This window comes from Balaenoptera ricei, chromosome 6, assembly GCF_028023285.1.
Source record: "Balaenoptera ricei isolate mBalRic1 chromosome 6, mBalRic1.hap2, whole genome shotgun sequence".
Taxonomy (NCBI): Eukaryota; Metazoa; Chordata; class Mammalia; order Artiodactyla; family Balaenopteridae; genus Balaenoptera; species Balaenoptera ricei.
This window is the reverse complement of record NC_082644.1, coordinates 1,843,013-1,861,042: the sequence shown is the minus strand read 5'-3', so window position 1 is coordinate 1,861,042 and position 18,030 is coordinate 1,843,013. Positions and strand designations below refer to the sequence as shown.

The 18,030-nt window shown below is 43.0% G+C and overlaps 1 protein-coding gene across 1 annotated transcript in view; it reads left to right on the top strand.

The window, feature by feature from the left end:
- Positions 1–18,030, top strand: part of LOC132368134 (probable ATP-dependent RNA helicase DDX60) — an 83,460-nt gene that overhangs the window by 48,502 nt on the left and 16,928 nt on the right. Inside the window, exons 23-30 of the mRNA XM_059926712.1 lie at positions 553–657; positions 1,205–1,333; positions 2,407–2,528; positions 4,777–4,935; positions 8,914–9,061; positions 10,417–10,569; positions 12,612–12,716; positions 14,294–14,494. Coding sequence (XP_059782695.1) covers positions 553–657; positions 1,205–1,333; positions 2,407–2,528; positions 4,777–4,935; positions 8,914–9,061; positions 10,417–10,569; positions 12,612–12,716; positions 14,294–14,494 — 1,122 coding nt within the window. The remainder of the gene's footprint in view (positions 1–552; positions 658–1,204; positions 1,334–2,406; positions 2,529–4,776; positions 4,936–8,913; positions 9,062–10,416; positions 10,570–12,611; positions 12,717–14,293; positions 14,495–18,030) is intronic.

Here is an 18,030-nt window from a genome sequence, read left to right as displayed (position 1 = left end):
TTTTAATCTATATTATAAAATATTTGTGGAAAAATAATGACGTGGCTATCCAGAAGGCTTAGGAGAACCAAGTCAGTAACCTGGGGAGAAGTTTCCTTGCGTGTCTTGAACGTGACCTTCAAGTTATCACAGGACTTGAGAACATCAGATTTGCCCCCTTTTAGCCTGGCTTGGTGCTCAAAAGCCAGGAATCATATCCATAATTAAATCAGTTCCACTTCCAGCTGCAGGGTGGAGGCTGTGTGTTCTTGTCTCAACTGAGTGCACAGATGTTTGAGCCTCCCAGCCCTCGTAAGAGAACTGGCTCAGCTGAAAGGTCTTAGGAAATACAAAAACCTTTTGGTGGGCTTTTGGGTTTTTTTTTTCTCTCTTAGTAAATCAGGGACACTCTTGGTCAGTGTTTTGTTTGCGCTGAGCCATTATTGAGCCTTTTAGATCAGTGCTGTTTTCAGTGTCTTCGGGTTCATGATGATGAGTGATGCTGAGGCAGAGGATGGAACGTCAGACGGAATAGAAGGAATATTAAATTTTTCAATTTTATTTTAAACATAGATTGAAAAGTTTGGATTCCCTTCTGACCTGACCCTTTCACCTCGAGAAATGATCCAGCTTTATGATACCATGTTTGAATTCTGGGAAAGCTGGCCCAGGGCTCAGGTAAATAGTAATTCTGCAATTATTTTGAATTGATTGAAGTGGATGGTAACTGCTGTTGACAAAGACAAGCTCTCACTCTTTCCGATCACTTGCATCTGATCTTTGAAAGTTACCAGTGGACTCTTTCCAAGATAAGGTTGCCCCATCTCTTGACAGCCTTCCTCCTGACAGTCTGTGTTTTCCTGTAGCTGGGCGGAATGCCCCTGAACTCCTGAGCACGCTTCCTCTTTCACTTTCTGTGATAGGACAATCCTTTCATCTCCCCTCCTGTGTGCTGGGTCCTGGGTTTCTGTTCCTGCCTTTCTCTCCTCTCACGCCCCTCCCTTCTCTCTGTCCATCTGTGTTCATCTCCTGTTTGGTTTTGCTGTACATTCTGCCTTAAGAGTTCACCATCCTATTAGGTTTACACACCAGAAATGATGGAGAGATAGAAGTTCAACCTCTACTCTCAAGACGCTTGTAATTCTGTTAATGAGACATATTGCTGAGAGACACTTTTGGATTTTCTTGCATGATTTTATTGAATTTTGTGGTATTCCTTTTCAAGGAGTTGTGTCCGGAGGAATTCGTTCATTTTAAGAATAAAATAGTCATTCGAAAGACGGACGCTCGAAAGTATGAAGAGAGCTTAAAGGCAGAACTGACAGGCTGGGTGAGGAGCGGTCACGTCAAGGAGGTAATTCTCACACGTGTTTTGGGTGAAGCACCTCTGTGTCCTAGTTCCCTTGAGTTGTGCTGTGCGGTCATTGCTATCTTCTGGCTTTTTAAATCTTCAACTTCCATTGTAGGATTTTCAGTTGAGCATGAAGTCCCGTGATTCTGAGATAGACTAGAGAGAGAGAAAGGACCTATGTCCTTGTCTTGTCCTCTGTCCCTCCCCCGACGTGTGCTCCACGTTCTGACGGATGAGGACAGAGGGGCCCTTTCCACGGTCCTGGTCATGGTGCTCGGGATTGGAATCACAGTGACAGCAGCTGAGAAGAGCTTTTCATCCCTTTATCTCTTTTTCATCTGGAAAGTTTTTTTTTCTTTTATGATTTTTATTTTAATTTGTAGGAACTATTTTTGTATTACAACCTTAGTCCAGGGTCGTATGAGTTATGCATATTTGTTTTAAGTAAGTTGCGGGTCTTTTTATTTTGGAGTTCGCTCTGTTGTCACATATTAAGGTTTCTGATTTTTGGGGTGTGACATGTATTAGAGTTTTCTCAGGTGAGTTTTTCCCATTATATTTTAACTTAGATTATCTCCTCCTGCTCCTATATAATTGTATTTTATTCCACTTGTTTTGTCAAGAAAAACCTTTAAAATGTATTTGTGAGTGATACATGATATAGAGAGAAACTTATATCATGTATATATATGTTACATGATGTAGAGAGAAACTGATTTACCCCACCTCCTGCCATGTAGTAGAACCAGCATCATTTACCAGATAATCCTCTTCCAGACTGATTTGTGTTGCCTTAAAAAATTGCATGTTAAATTGCACGCGTGCACGCGCGTGGTTATTACTGTTTATCTTTCTGTTCTCTAGTATATGATATATAAATATTGATTTATATATTTCTTTGATGGTTCTTTTGCAATGCTTTATCTTATACTTTCATTATTTTTGTTTTTGTTACATATTCTATTAAAGAACCACAGAAATATAGATTAGATAACTATGAACATGTTTTAGCCAGAAGCAGGAATTCATGTCTTCATTATGCAGAACTTACAGTAATTTTCTTTTCACTGCCACAGGCCAGAATGGTCCTGAGGAATCTTCGTCCTCCGGTTGTTAGTTCAGAAAACATGACAGTTATGTTTCCATTTCTCGTTGAAAAGCTAAGGCAAATGGAGAAGTTACCTGCACTGTTTTTTTTGTAAGTCATTTACTTTGTTTTTGGTTGTAATTTGTATTAGATGCATTCTTTTTTAAATTTTTATTTATTTATTTATTTATTTATTTATGGCTGTGTTGGGTCTTCGTTTCTGTGCGAGGGCTTTCTCCAGTTGCGGCAAGTGGGAGCCACTCTTCATCGCGGTGCGCAGGCCCCTCACCGCCGCAGCCCCTCCCGCTGCGGAGCACAGGCTCCAGACGCGCAGGCTCAGCAACTGTGGCTCACGGGCCTAGTTGCTCCGCGGCATGTGGGATCCTCCCAGACCAGGGCTCGAACCCGCGTCCCCTGCATTGGTAGGCAGACTCCCAACCACTGCGCCACCAGGGAAGCCCAGATGCATTCTTTTAAGTAGAGGGAAGTTTCGCAAACTTGACTCTGGTAAAATAGTGTTCAATACGATTTTTGGTGCCCTTTTGTTATTAGAGTGCATATTTAAAACTACACCTTTCTAGTTCAGTTCTTACAAAAATAATTTTACTTGTGCTATTACATATTACCTTCTTTATTTTGTTTTCCTTCTCCATTTCTTCTTCTCCTTTTACTATAAACTAGTGTATTTTTAATTAGGTCTTGTTAATTTTCAGTCAATACCTAGGTTTTTTACAAAAGAGATCGAATGTTTATGCACACCATTACCCCACATAAAATTAAAGTAGCCTTACAATATGCTAGTTTAAGTCCCAAGGTGCCAGGAAGTCTGGACCATATGTCCCTAGGTATTTCCATTTCAAAAGGTATAAAGCCCAGACTCTGGAGACATTTCTGGATTGTAGAGGCCAGTAACTCCTGGGTTTACCTGGTCTCTAGAAAGAAATGGTCACAATCCAAGAAGTTAGGATGAAAACCCCCAATTCTCTCCATCCTGCCTAAAAGAGCAAAATTTTACTATATGATCTCACTTGTATGTGGAATCTGAAAAAGCCTTACTCATAGAAACAGAGAGTAGATTACTGGTTGCCAGGGACATGAGGGTGAGAGAAAGGGAGAGATGCTGGTCAAAGGTACAGACTTCCAGTTATGTAATGAATAAGTCCTGAGGATCTAATTCCATCATGGTGACTACAGGTGACAATACTGTATTGCATACTTGAAAGTGGCTAAGAGTAGATTTTAAATGTTCTCACCACAAAAGGAAAAAAAGGTAACTTTGTGAGGTGGTGGTTTTGTGAACTAACCTTATTATGGTCATCATTTTGCTATGTAAACCTTTATCAACTTGTCATGTTTTGTATAACTTAAACGTATACAGTGTTATATGTCAATTATGTCTCAATAAAACTGAAAACAAAAAAACACAGAGAAAAGCAAAGGAGGCACTAAAATTCACAAAAGATTTGGCTGTCACGAAATCTGACTTATTTCACTAACCATAATATTCTCTAGTGAAATAAGTCAGACAGAGAAAGACGAATGCTGTATGCTATCACTTATAGGTGGAATCTAAAAAATAATACAAGTGAATGTATAAGTAAAACAGAAACAGTCACACAGACATAGAAAACAAACTTACGGTTACCAAAGGGAAGAGGAAAAGTGGGGAGGGACAAATTAGGGGTTTGGGATTAACAGATGCAAACTACTATATATTAGATAGGCAACAAGGACCTACTGTATAGCACAGGGAATGATAGCCCTGATCTTGTAATAACCTAAATGGAATAGAATTTTCAAAAATACTGAATTACTATGTTGTACAACTGAAACTAACATGATATTGTAAATCAACTATACTTTGGGAAAAAAAATATCTGGACTTACATATATTTATCTAATACTAAGGGTCTTTGATTCTGTTACAAGGCAGACCTAAAGACCAGTGGAATTAAATACAAGAACAACTACGATAACAATAAAAATAAATAAAAAAGAGTAAAAAATTTTTTTCTCACCTCTTAAGAGGGGGAGGAGGAACATCTCTCTTCTGTAAATAGAGAAAATCCATTGTTATCTGTTCCTTGCCTGTGGGATGCCTGACCCCTCTTCCAGGAGAAATCTCTGGGGGCTCTGCTTGCCATTGCCCCAGGAGGGGACTTCTTGTTTCCTGTAAGTTGGTTAATGATGGGTCTGCTGACCCAGAACACCTCGTGTGCCTGTTCAGGATGAAGCTCATAAAAGTGGAGATTAAAAACTCAACAGCTGTGTGTCAGGATGACAGCAGTGGATGGCTATATGACTGAATTGTATTTATCACATTACTTTCAAGGCAAGCATTCTTTTCCTTTGTTTCCAGATTTAACTTAGGGGATGTAGAGAAAAGCGCTGAAAGTGTGAAAACGTTCCTAGAGATAAAGCAACAGAGCAGGAGGCCCCTCAAGGCTGATAAGGAGGCCCATGACATGGAGAACAAACTTCGAAAACTTAGAAAATCCCTTGAGCCACAGAAGACAATGTGAGTATGTGACTCAGCACGCTGGTGGTTGGAAGGCTGAAATACGTCGCAAGTCCCACCAGGAATGTACACTGGGCTACACAGACATCCTAGCTGTCCCTTATTTGCAGGCCAGTTCTGGGCTTCGCAGAACTGTGTGTGCTCCTGGCTCCCGCCTTGTTCTCGGTGTCTCATTCTGATGACTCTGGGTCTGAGATGCGTCTTCCCTTCCTCCCACCCTCCCATCCTCAGTGGCAGCCTGGTCTAGACGGGCTCGCGTCTTCCTCGGGCGATCACAGCGGTCTTCTTCCTGGACTTGGGAGCTTCGAGGCTCCCCGCCCTGCAGTGTAGCTGACACCGCTCTTGCTGACGTTCTCATTGATTAACCTACCCACACTCACTGTTCGTTCTCCTGGGCCATTGTTGGTGGGTCACCATGTTTGGAGTTTTGCCCTCACTTTTTCAGATCACGTCCTACTACTCTCATCCGACGATACTCGATATTTACTCTTCTCCCTGCGTGACACGTCCTCTTGCACTTTCCCGTGACCAGGCCCTTCTGCCTTGAGCTCCCTCCTTCCAGCTCGCCCCCAGAGCTTCTGCTCATGAGTTTGCTGTCCCTCTCTGAAGCTTGCCCTCATGCCCCACTTAGATTTAGTGCCCTTTCTCCCGGGCTCTTGCTACGCTGCAGTATTTAGTAGGTCGATTATGATGTGTTGCTGTCTTTTTCCTAAATTGTTAGCTCTCTCACAGCAGGGACCGTGCGTTTTCCTCTTTTTATTAATATATCCCGTTGTTCTCGAATGACTCGGGTCCTGCTGCTTGCTGCTTACAAAATCAATTACATACTCCCAAACGTCGGCAGAAAGGAAAGGTTCCTTTAATCAGGATGCCAGCAGTCTGGGGAGATGGTGGACTCAGTGTCCCCCCAAAACCACCTCTGAGATTCTGCTCGGCCATGGAAGTTGTAAAGGGAAGGAGGGGAGTAATCTCAGTTAATCACTGCGATGGGGGGTCAGGGTCACCGCCGTCCCCCACTGTGTGCAGGCTCGTGGACTCCTCGTGATCTTCCTCTAGATGTTCTCTTGTTCACGCAGTTTGTTCGGGAGATTGCTGAAGGGGAAGCTTGGGCAGAGATCTGGTCACCTGTTAATTACTGACTCTTCTCTCCTCCTTCTTTGACCTACAGAAAGAACCGATAAGTTAGGCAAAGTATTGTGTGATCAAAAGACTTGAAAGCTGTGCTTGGGCTGGAGATGAGTAAGGCACAGGATGCCTGGTGAAAAGTCACAGTGCAGCTCTGCTAAAGTGACAAGGAAAGGGGCTTCCTGCTGAGGGCGGTTTCCTGTAAAGAGCTGCTTACACAGTCTTAACACATTGCTTGGCAGGTCACAGCTGGCCCATAAATATTTTGCAATGATTGGTAGTTACTTCCCTGGAAGTTGAAACAGCTTTTAGAGCTTCTCGGGCTCAGATTTTTCACATTCTGGAGCAAGTCAGAATTTCCTGCTGACACTTCTGTGTCTCTTCCTTCTGCCTGTTATGCTGTTTCCCTGGAAGTGATGGTAGGTGTCAGCCTTTTCAATCACTAGTCCTTAGACAGCTTTTCTTCAGGACGCTGGCAGTCACGATGTCAAGTTGCATTAGTGACCAACAAGTCAAGCTTTAAAAATAAGACGAATGTTTTCATGAACTAAGAATGCTGCTGTCCTATCGGTAAACAAAGGATGTTGCAGCCGTCAAGCCACCACTTTCCCCGGCAGTGCACCCTGAGGGGACTCAGGATGGGAAAGCACAGGACACTGGCCCCAGAGAGCTGAGGTGCACATCAAAGGAATGATTCCAGTGAGCCCAGACTTTGCATCTTCCCATACACAGAAAAGCGCTAAATTCCTTAACTTGAGGTGTCTGGTTTTCTTTAGTTAGCAGTCATCCTTTGATGTTCCGACCACCTGGTCTTTGTTGCAAACACTCTTGTGCATCCTGGCTCCCAGCCCCCCCTGCCTCACCTCCGCGGAGCAGTCTCTCAGAGTTATTTGAGATGCTGTCTCCTGGGCCTGAAGTCCTAAGAATGTCCACCGAATAGAACATAATTCTCAACTTTTAGGTTGTGCGTTTTCTTTCAGTCAGCATTTTCCTACCTCATTCAGCACCATGATTACACTGAGGGTGTTGGGACCCTTGCCCCGGGCCCTGTGCTTCAGAGAACCCCACGCCGGCCTCCCCATCTGCAGCCATTCCCTTCAAGTTAGGAGTTGGTGCAGCTCAGGGGACATCCCTCTGGAGCTCACTCTCACCCTTCAGATTCCAGGTGGTTACGGGGCTCTATTTGTCAGGGTAGGAGGAGGATGTATTTTATCTGAAAGTTTGGTACCTCAATTTAAAACTTAGAAATCCTTAGACAACAGTATGGGGGCCTCCGTTAGTCCTCTGCCTGTGCTGGTCCCGGCATTGCCCCTGGAGGTGAAGGGAATGTCACAGGAAGTGAGTTGGTGGTGCGTCCACTGCTTCGTCTGTATTTCTCACCCCTGAAATGGAGTTAGACGGGACACTGGTTAGCACATATTCTCATATTAGGAGCTGTCTTATGTGCAAAGGTGAGAGTGTCGACTAAAACAAAAAAGCACAGCCTAAAAGTTGAGAATTAGGTTCTGTTTGCTGGACGTTCTAAGGACTTAAGCCCGGGAGGCAGCCTCTCAGACAGCTCCGAGGGGCTGCTCCCAAGAGGTAAGCGGGGAGCCAGGATGTAGAGGAGTGTTTGCAACAAAGGCCAGGTAGTCGGAACATCAAAAGATGACTGTTCATTAAAGAAAACCAGGCATCTCAAGTTAAGGAGTTTAGCACTTTTCAGTGTATGGGAAGATGCAAGAGTCTGGGCTCACTGGAATCATTCCTTTGCTCTGCACCTCAGCTGTCTGCGGCCAGTGTCGTGTGCTTTCCCATCCTGAGTGTCCTCGGGGTGCACCATGGAGGGGGGCTGCAGAGGCTGTGGGCTTGGCGGTGGGCAGCCCATGGGTCTCCAGCCTGAGTTCCCTCAGGGCTCACCGTCGGGGTGACTGTAGTGGCTTGATGGCTGCAGCATCCTTTGTTTACTGATAACGGCAGCAGCTTTTCTCCTTCACCAGAAACAGACCAAGAAAGGACCAGAGATGTGGGTGTCTGAAAGGCGGTTCCCGTGAGGAGCGATGGATAATGCGCTTTGGTGACTGAGTCCAAGCCAGTGCTTGTGGGGCAGCGTCTTAGGCCAGATTCCTCGCAGAGATCTGAGATGGGACCTCGTGGAAGTGATCTGTGGAAGGGGTGTGCTTGAGCGGGGCCTGCAAGAAAGCGAGGAAGCAACAGAGGGAAAGTGAGGAAGAGGCGTAAGGGTGTGGCGCTGCTGGAACATGCCGACCCCGGCCAACCGGGAGGCCTGGGCACACGGCAGGACGTGCCAGCGTGGGTCGAGGGGGCTGTTTCGTGTGCCGCTTATCAGTCAGGTACTGGCTGGGGGCCACATTCCCGGTCCCAGGAGGTGTTGTAACCTTCCAGGCATTTCTTGGGGGCTCTTGTCAGCAGAGGGCACTTCTGCAGGGGATGGTGCCACCAAGAGCCCTTGGCAACCAAACTCGGAGCTGCTGTAGCGTCCGCAGGCGGAGAGGAGGAGTTGGCCTGCACTCGGCCATGTGGGGCCAGGGGCACCTACCTTCCTCCAAGCCTGTGAAAGAGAGAATGCCCATCACTTTAGCAAGGGACAGGGGGGTCATATCGGGAGAACTGGATTTGGCAAGAAGGATGCTTAGAGTAGGAGGAAAGGAGGGGACTATTGAGACACAGTAGGGGACTTTTCTGATGAGGGAACACAAGTTCCAGAGGCTTCCGAGGGAGAAGGTTCGTTCAGGGTGATCCGGGTGTATGTAGCAGTGAATGTCTGGGTGATGAGGGGATCAAGGACGTCCCGGGCTTCCTATGGCGGCCAAATGTGGCCGTTCATTACTTAAAATTTGTTTTTATAAACAGAGATAAAAGAAGCCAGAAAAATCCCAGAAAAATGGATCAAAGCCTAATCCGTGAAGCTGAACATGATAATCTCCTCAAGAGTCTCGAGAAGAACTTGGAGATCCCTCAGGACTGCACATATGCTGATCAGAAGGCCATAGACGCTGAGGTGAGCCCTTAGGATGGAGCAGTGCTCCTGGAAATCATTTCACGCTCCCGCTAATACCGGTCAGCTCCAGACGCTGCCGGGTGTGATACCTCGGTGCTGTCGCTTCCAGAACAGAAATCCTTGTGCATGGCTCTCTGTCTGTACCTAACCCTGAGGGCTCTGCGGAGTGTGTTTGAAGAAGACAGGATTAGGTTTATAGATGATTTCGTGCTTGTTAATAGTTAACCCCTGGGGGTGGCTGTCCTTCCGTGATTTCTTCCTGCAATACTGTTTTTCACAGCCTGAATTCTATGCTCCGGTCTCACACGCCTCAACCGAATATTTCGGTACATGCGGTCCAATACACTTGAAATAATATATACACAATTTCTCCAAAGCTCAGGATTTCTATGTTACAGTCAAAACATGCCACCGAAAAGACATTGAAATATCTAAATGTGGTGTGCCGTTTCTTCTTCAAAATGTTTTATAGTGCAAATAATGCATGCGTTTGGTAGACGAATTTGAAAAAATAAATTAGTAACAATAAAAGCCATGCCAACAGTCGGAAGTAATCACTGCCCTTCTGGATGAACCTTTCACATCTTTGTGACCACACACACACGCACACACGCACACATACATACACACATACATACACACATAGGTGCATACAGGCATATGCCTGTGTGTGTATATGTGCATTCTATTGTATACATTCTTTTGTAAATTTCATGGTTTCCTCCTTTTCGAGAACCATCATCATTTTCATGGGTCCTTGATATCCCATTGTATAGTTGACTGTACAATGGAGGGTATTTTGCTTTTGGATTCTTAGGGTTTTTGGTTTTTTCTTTTCTTCTCTCTTTCATAAGCAGTGCTTATTTTAGCACATAAAACTCTGCATGCAAGTGGATTTCCTCCTTAGGGCAGGAATATTTTTAAGGCTATCTGTGACCAATTTACAGTGAGAAGGAAGCCTTCCCAGACCATATAAGGTAAGGAACCTGCTCTGCTTGGAGAAATCGCTCTCCCCAGGGAGAACTCCTAGGGCTGATCTGACCTCCCGCAGGCTGGAGCGGCCACACTTGCACCTCCTCTGGGGATTGTCTACCGCTTGGTCAGTACTTCTCACCCCTGAAATGGGGTGAAACGGCACGAGACATTCTGCTCCAAGACTTTAGAACATTTCTGATAGTTACTGTTGTTCCCATAAAATGTTTTTTATATGTAGAGTTAATTTCAAATAATTGGCCTCATTTAGCTAAATTATTATATAGTGTGCCTGTTACTTTCATTTCACCATTTTAAATTCTGATTTAAATTAAAATTAGATAAGAGATGATCAAAATCCCTAAAACTCTTGCTTCTTTCAGACTTTGCAGAGGGTGTTTGACCGAGTGAAATTCTCAAGGAAAGGCGCCAAACTGAAGGCTTTGGCAGCAAGGGGGATTGGATATCATCACAGCTCTTTGAGCGCCAAAGAAAAGGAGTTAGTTGAGATTCTTTTTAGGAAAGGATTTATTAGGGTAAGTAAAGTTCTTCATTTGAAAACTTGAAACTCTGTCTGTATGAAGCTGAGCACCCATAACGAGTGGAAAATAACCATTTTTTGCCATCTAATTCTGTCTTTTTTTTTTTTAACGTCCCATGACACCACTGCATTTTCCATCTCATTTAGTTGAGGGAGGGCGTTTGAAATCTCTCATTCAGTTTATCTCTTTTTCGTGAGATTCAAGTATCCCCTAAACAAGTACTGTTCCAACTATTTCCAACTATGTTTGAAATATACCTGTGGCGATCTAGGAATAAACGCCCACTTTTCATTTATAATGTCGATGGCATTTTGTCAGCTGTTCATGTGATTTTGGCTGTAGACGTCTTTTCATGGGTGTGGAGGACATTCAGGGTAGCATTTCGATCAGGTCTTTTCCCGGTGTAATAGCTGAAATAAGAACAAGGATGTACCGCTTCCCCGGGGCCCGCTGCACGGCTCGGCCGACTTTAGCGATGCCACCCTCATACTCCGTCCTGTCCCTGGTGGCGGACAGGAGGAAGGTTCCCTGAATCACTTGACACCCAGCCCTTGTTATGTTGTATTTGGTGTGTCCTATAAAGATGTGAGGGGATACTCTGGATACATTCACAAAGAGGGCTTATGTGATTTCCTAGTTAATTTAGACCTTGAGTAATATTTTAAAATAGACCCTGACTTTTTCTAATTTGTCACATTAATTTTTTGAATTATGTACATTATATTTGTGTGTGGTGGGGAGGAGAGAGATTGATTCTGTTACTCTAGGGAGTATCTTTTAATCTTAATAAATAAATCTTGAAGAAAATCTGACATCCTAATTTAAGGGTAATTCTGTAATCTGGAAAAAACCCCAAAATGTATCATTAACAACTTTGTTTAGCTTTTTTCTTAACTAATAACAAGGTATTTATTTATTTTAAAAGTCAATAACCAGAAACAAAATTTTTTACATGATTATGAATTGAGGTAAGGAGGCATAACTATTTTGATCAGCATATCCTGGGTCTAAAATAGTATCTGTTAAATAGTAGTTGCTCAATTACCAGTAGCTTAGTAAATGGATAACTAGATCCCTCTAGGAAAAGTACTATGGAAATAGAGATAGCTTTGTTATTGAGAACACATTTTTCAAAAGGTATTTATTCTAGTTATAGTCTAAATTTAATGTTCTTTCTTTTCCCATTCATGTTCTTATTGAAGAACTTTATAAAAACAGTTAATAAATGGTGTGTTTCATTTTGACAGAGTATCGATATCAGGTTCAGAATAATTAAAGAAAATTATTCCATATACTTCACCATTAACCTTAACTATGACTTTATGATAATCAATATAAATAGAAATAACAATTAGAAATACCCAGCATTATATGAAAAAAATGAGTAAAAATAGATTATTTAAGAAACTGTAAAATTTGCCCTACTCCTTTTCTGGTCAGTTATTATGGCAATTCAGGGAAAAAGATGAAACTTAATTTGCTCTTATTACTTAGATAATTTATTTCCATAGAGATAATCCTCACAGATAAGTTATAGTGGGTGAGGCTGGCCACTGCCCGTAAGTGGGTCTGTAACAGTATTATTCCCTGTTGTGGGAAGTTCCCTTTCTAGTCATTTATTACAAAGCATTTCCTGAGCACCTGTCACGTGCCTGGTACTCTTTTTGCGGGGTGGAGTACACAGTAGTGAAAGGGGCTTGGAGTCTGAGGCAGGACAGTAAACACACAGGTGATACACTTGAGGTGGTCATTAATGCCATGAGTAGGGATAATGAGGACAGGGCCGTCATTTTGGATGTGGTGGTCTAGAAATTTCTATTTGACATTTGAGCGGAGGACTGAACAAACCAGATAAATGGATACATGGGAGAAGAATATTCTGGGCAGAGCAGAGTGAGGGGCAAGGCCCTGAGCCGTGAGATATGACACAGCAAGAACGGCAACGTGCTAGAGCCTGTAGTTCAAGGCTTTCAGTCACTCCATGGCATTCCACTGAAATGCTATTTTATGAAGTAACTGTTTTATTCTCCTTCTAGGTGGTGACCGCTACAGGGACACTTGCTTTAGGAATCAACATGCCTTGTAAATCTGTGGTTTTTGCTCAAAACTCAGTCTATCTGGATGCTTTAAACTACAGACAGGTATTGTGATATGTAGAAACTCCCTATTGCATTGCTAAAATAGGGCACTAAAAGAGTAAGAAAGGCGAGCCTTTGGTTTGCAAACGTGCTGCAATTCACGGGGACTTTCCTGCAAACCTGACAGTCACGTTTAGCTGTGGTATAGCGGGCAGGTCACTGGCTTGGTGTTACGTGACCTTGGGTGCGATATCTAACCTGCCTGGTCCTTCTTTGCTATCTCCAGAATAGGGATGATAAGGACGGCCCCATGGCATTTGCAAGAATTCAATGAAGTGATTTGTAGGGAAGACACACGTGCAAGGTGCTTGAGGACTCTCTCCTCGTCTAGCCCCTGTGCCCCTGACTTTACGCCCTGGGGTTCTCTTTCATGCTTCTCTTGTCTTTGCCCCTGCTGTGCACTGTACTACCAAGCCGACTTTGTTATTCTCCTCCAGTGGTTTTGATCTTGGCCTTGCAATTTCCATTTCCGCCATCTTTCATCATACATTTTTAGCTTGTAGTAATTAAACAGTTTTCCTAATTTACAGGTCTCCTGACTCCACTGTGTCCTGAACGCAGATGGTTTTCCTGCTCAGGATCACTTGGGGAATATTTCTGCTACATCTATTAGCCAACATTACAGGTTTTATCCAGGTGCCCCCCGCCACCCCACTTCCTCACAGAGCACTTCCTTTCTATTCCCTGATGGGCCTTGTTCCTACCCAATACAACATCCTTAGTTTTTCCCCCATTTTACCAACCCCTGTCCTTTTGATTTCTCCTTCTGCTGCTGTTCTGGGCATGAACCCTCTCCCCATATCATCTCTGGGAATCTCTCATTTAGGGGTCTGGGGCCGGCGTTATGGATGGTGAACTTGGGAGTGGAAATGCCAAGGTTGGAGTCCTGGGTCTTTCACTTCCTGGTGTTTGCCTACAGTGAGTTTCTCATTTCCCAAGCCCCAGTTACTCTGCTGTAAAATGCGGACACTGATTACACTCACCTCATAGGGTGGTGGTTGTAGGGTCTTTATAAAAAAGGTGTAAAGGACTTAGCACATTCTGAGCACTTCCTAAACGAGAACTAATGTAACTTCTGTAGAGTTTGTTCTTAACTTTTTTTGTACAAGCGTTTCTGAATTTTATCTCACTCCTGCATCTCCTCAGTTTGTGCACAATTTTTATGGTGATTTGTCACTCAGCACACATGTGTGTAGGGGAGAGAGAGAAAAGGGACAAAGGAGGGGGGTGGGAAGGAAGAGAGGAGGATTAGTAAGTTCAGCTGTAAGTGAACTTGAAACCAGGGTCTCGTCTTTTTCTCTTCTTGCTGTTCTGTCTTCTGTATATCATTATACAAATACCTAGCACGGTTTTGGGAATGAAATAAGTACATCAGGATGACGAGTGTCTCATTTTCAGCTCTGTCTCAACCACGGTGAATTTCCTGCCTGGTACCCAGTTGGATTTTAGTCTCAGTTCTGTAATGGTTGGACATCTGCACAGTTGACTTGCTCTAATCCAGTATAAAAGGCTCAGTTCTTATACTGTGATGGAGAAACTGTTCAGGAAAGATTTACTTTGTGATTCTATTCTGTTTTCAGATGTCTGGACGGGCCGGACGACGAGGTCAAGACCTGGGAGGAGATGTGTATTTCTTTGATATTCCACTCCCTAAAATCGAAAAGCTCATCAAATCCAACGTCCCTGAACTGCGAGGGCAGTTCCCTCTCAGCATATCCCTGGTCCTGAGACTCATGCTTCTGGCTTCCAAGGGAGATGACCCCGAGGACGCTAAGGCAAAGGTACTGTGGGGACGGTTTCTGGGGCTGAGTCTCCGTTACTGGCCGGGCTCTGTTCTACACCTGTAGTGATAGCTTCTTGGAGTCACCAGTCTTTAATGCTTGGTAGTGTCTTGGCTGGTACAGGATTGGGGGTGGGTGGGGAGAGTAATGATTAGTTTTGTTGTCTCCTCTGTCAATCATAGAATTTATGGCCAATGGGCATTTGGGTTTGCCCCAGATTACTATTTTCATGTATGATAAACATTGCCCCATAGGATTGAAGGGTGCTAGCTATGGATTTTAAAAGATCTGGGTTACAAAAAGATTTGTGTTTATGATTTTGTAATAAAAGAGTTCATTTTTCGTAAAAAAGTAACCCAAGTTCATCAAAGAATATTTGGCTAATGCAGAAAGTTGAAGGAAGAAAAAAAGCACCTACACCTAGTTTCGCTCTCCAAAAACAATCACGTTCTCATTTTGCTTTTCAGTCATGTTTCTAAGTATAGGTGTGTATTTGGTTCCTTGCAAAGATATATTTATATTTAGTTGGACTTAAGACTATGGTTATAAACTTACCATGAAATTTTCTGCTCAGATAAATATTTTGAGTCTAATCCCACAATGAGAAATTTAGAATTCATAATTAAATATTTGGTTTCATCCTTATGAAGATGCATTGTGAAAGGGACCCACTCCTCCCTGTGTTTGTATATTGATTAGCATGCCCTCTAAATTGGATCCTGTTTGCCAAGGTGAGGATTCCTCCAGGACTTTTGTGATGAGTGGCGTCTTGTTATGTTGTTGATGCTTCTACAGAGCAGGTGCATATCATTTTAGACCAAAACTTCCCCATGTTTGAGTTCTTATTTTTTACCTCTATACAGGAGAGAAGCATATGTCTTCTTGCAAACTTTTTAATCTTTTTCAAAAAGCCTTTCAGAGTCATTGGTCTTCTTTGCCTTGGCCTGTTTGAAGAGATCTCTCTGTAACCTTCACACATAAAAGACTCAAGTGTGGGCATACATTTCTTGGAATATTCTTTTTACTTATCACATCAAACTAGAATCACTTCACTGCCCTCTGGCATTTACTGTCATAGAGGACCAGACTCTTGAAATCTCCTCTAGAGGAACTGTGCTAATTCCTGTTTTCTTATAGTTTATTTCTTTCTGCCTACGTAATTATATGAGTATTTTAAAAGTCTGTATATTTAAATTCTTTTCCCCAGAATTCTCTATTTTGTGTGTCTTTCCTCTTATGTTTTATTGATGTTTTAGTTATTACATGATGAAAACTTTCAGTCTTCATGCTCAGAAGTTTTTATCGTGGTAAAATACATATAACATTAAATTTGCCATCTTAACCGGTTTTAAGTGTGCAATTCAGTAATGTTAAGAACCTTTGCATTGTGCAGGGCTCAGGTCATTCTGGAACTGAGAAAAGATTTCTTAAGTTAGATCTTTGATATTTGCTTCCGTTTTGATTTGTTCAGTTTGCAGAAAAAGTTATAACTTTTTAAATCAAAAGTCGTTTTCCTGTTCTCCACTGTTGTTTTTCTTCATTATGAGAGAACACTTGAGTTTATCTCCTGCGTCTCTGATGCAGTCTCTAAAGTTTCAGATCTACTCCTTAGGGATACCATGTGGATTGGATGTTCATTCTGCTGCTGGACTTGTTTCCCTGAGATTGTGCACTACTTCCTATGTCACCCTTTCATATCATAATTAAGTATTATTTTTAAAATGTCAATTTATATTGTCCATTTACCTTATGCGGTTGTGCCTTGTTTCATAAGAGGTCATATCTTTTGGCCTCCATTGAGGATGCCAAAGAATTTTTCCAAAATACGTTTTTCTAAAAAAATCCATTTTCATATGTCAGATTACTTTTGAGTAGAAGCCAGTGTTCTTGTGATGGTCTGTAAGTTTCTACAGAGCCTGGTCCCAGGCTCCCTTGTTGGACTCAACCACGTCCTGCTCTCCTACATGAGCCCACTACCTGCTCCACCGACAGTAGGCACGTAACAGTCCGAGGGGCACGGCTTTGCTGTTTCTGCTGCTTCCAGAACCTTCCCCCAGATGTGTGCACAGTCTCACTCTTCCACCTTGTTCAGTTTCTTGCTCTGCTGTTAGCCTGCTGCCACCACCCCTCCTGCGCTGTCGATGGACCCCCGTCTGCTGTGCCGACTGTGACCCCTGCTCATTTATACATAGCACACACCACGCCTTACACAGCTGCAAATCTCTGTCTCTGTCTACATCTCCCATCTCTACCATGTTTTTGTTTATTTTCTCTATATTTCCCACTGGAATGTAAGCACCCTAGGCCAAAGGTGTTTGTTTGTCTTAATTCCTGGTACAGACACCCAATAAATAGTTGTAGCATGACTGAATAATTTTAGGAAGATGGTCTATTTTCTTAAAAGAACTGATCTCTTGTGGGTTTTTCTGTTTTCTCACTTTTGAAGGAAAGTACATCCCTTCAAATCTGGTGATTTGCCAAGAAAGAGGGCGCATGATTTTTCTTCTGGTTTCACTCTCTGCTCACCTCAGTGCTGTTTAAATACCCTTTTAAATGTGAAGCTAGATGAATAGCTTTTGGCCCAAACTTCAGCATTTAGCATATTTTCAAATTATGTAGCTTTCTGGACTGAAAGTTCATCTTCTGCCAATGTCACTGACAGATGATTGGTCCTGTGGAGGCCATTCGTCACCACGAACTGCAGTAGGCACTGCTGTCAGAACTCTTACTGTCGTAATAAGACTTTAGTGACGTGGTCTGCATCTCCAGAGTTACAGTGAACCACCAGAAGTCACTCACCCTCTTACTACTCTGCTGTTTCCTGGCTGTTGCTCTAAATGTAGAGCGAGAGAGAGGAGAAGTTGTAGGAAAGGGCATTTTTGGCTCCCTGAAAACGTATCGCCCCAAGGAAGAGGTGATGGATGGTACACCCCATCCCTTCCTTCCTTCTCCCTCCTTCCCTCCCTGCCCCCTCTCCCTTCCTTCTTCCCTTCCTCCCTCCTAGTCCGCTGGCCTCACATTGACGAGAGATTCTTCCCAGGGACTATGAACTCTCAGGCCTAAAGGCAGCCACGTTTAATTTCGGTGATGTTGGGAAATTCTCCTTTTACTTGAACCTCATAAACGTTGTAGTGGGCAGTTGAAAGATATCTGAACTGTTACCTCGATGCTGTTTTACTATCTCAATATTTTTATTACTTTGACCTTAATCAACCTAATTCCATCGTTTTTGCAACGATACTGCAGGACATGGGATAATGTGTCAATAATATCGTATTTTCTTCCAGAACAACCCAAGATTGTAAGCTCTTAAACTGGATTCACATGTATTACCAGATTATTTGGCAACATGTTTCATTTCCAATGATTCTGTTTTATATGTTCCGTTTTGTTAGGGGAAGGATGTGCCATGTAAGAACATGGTAAAACAAGTCATGTGAAATCCCATTGAATCTTAGGTGGGTCTGGTATCTGTGGGATAAAATGGATATTGGTAATATATATTTGATTGTTTTATATTCTTTTATGAGCCGGTC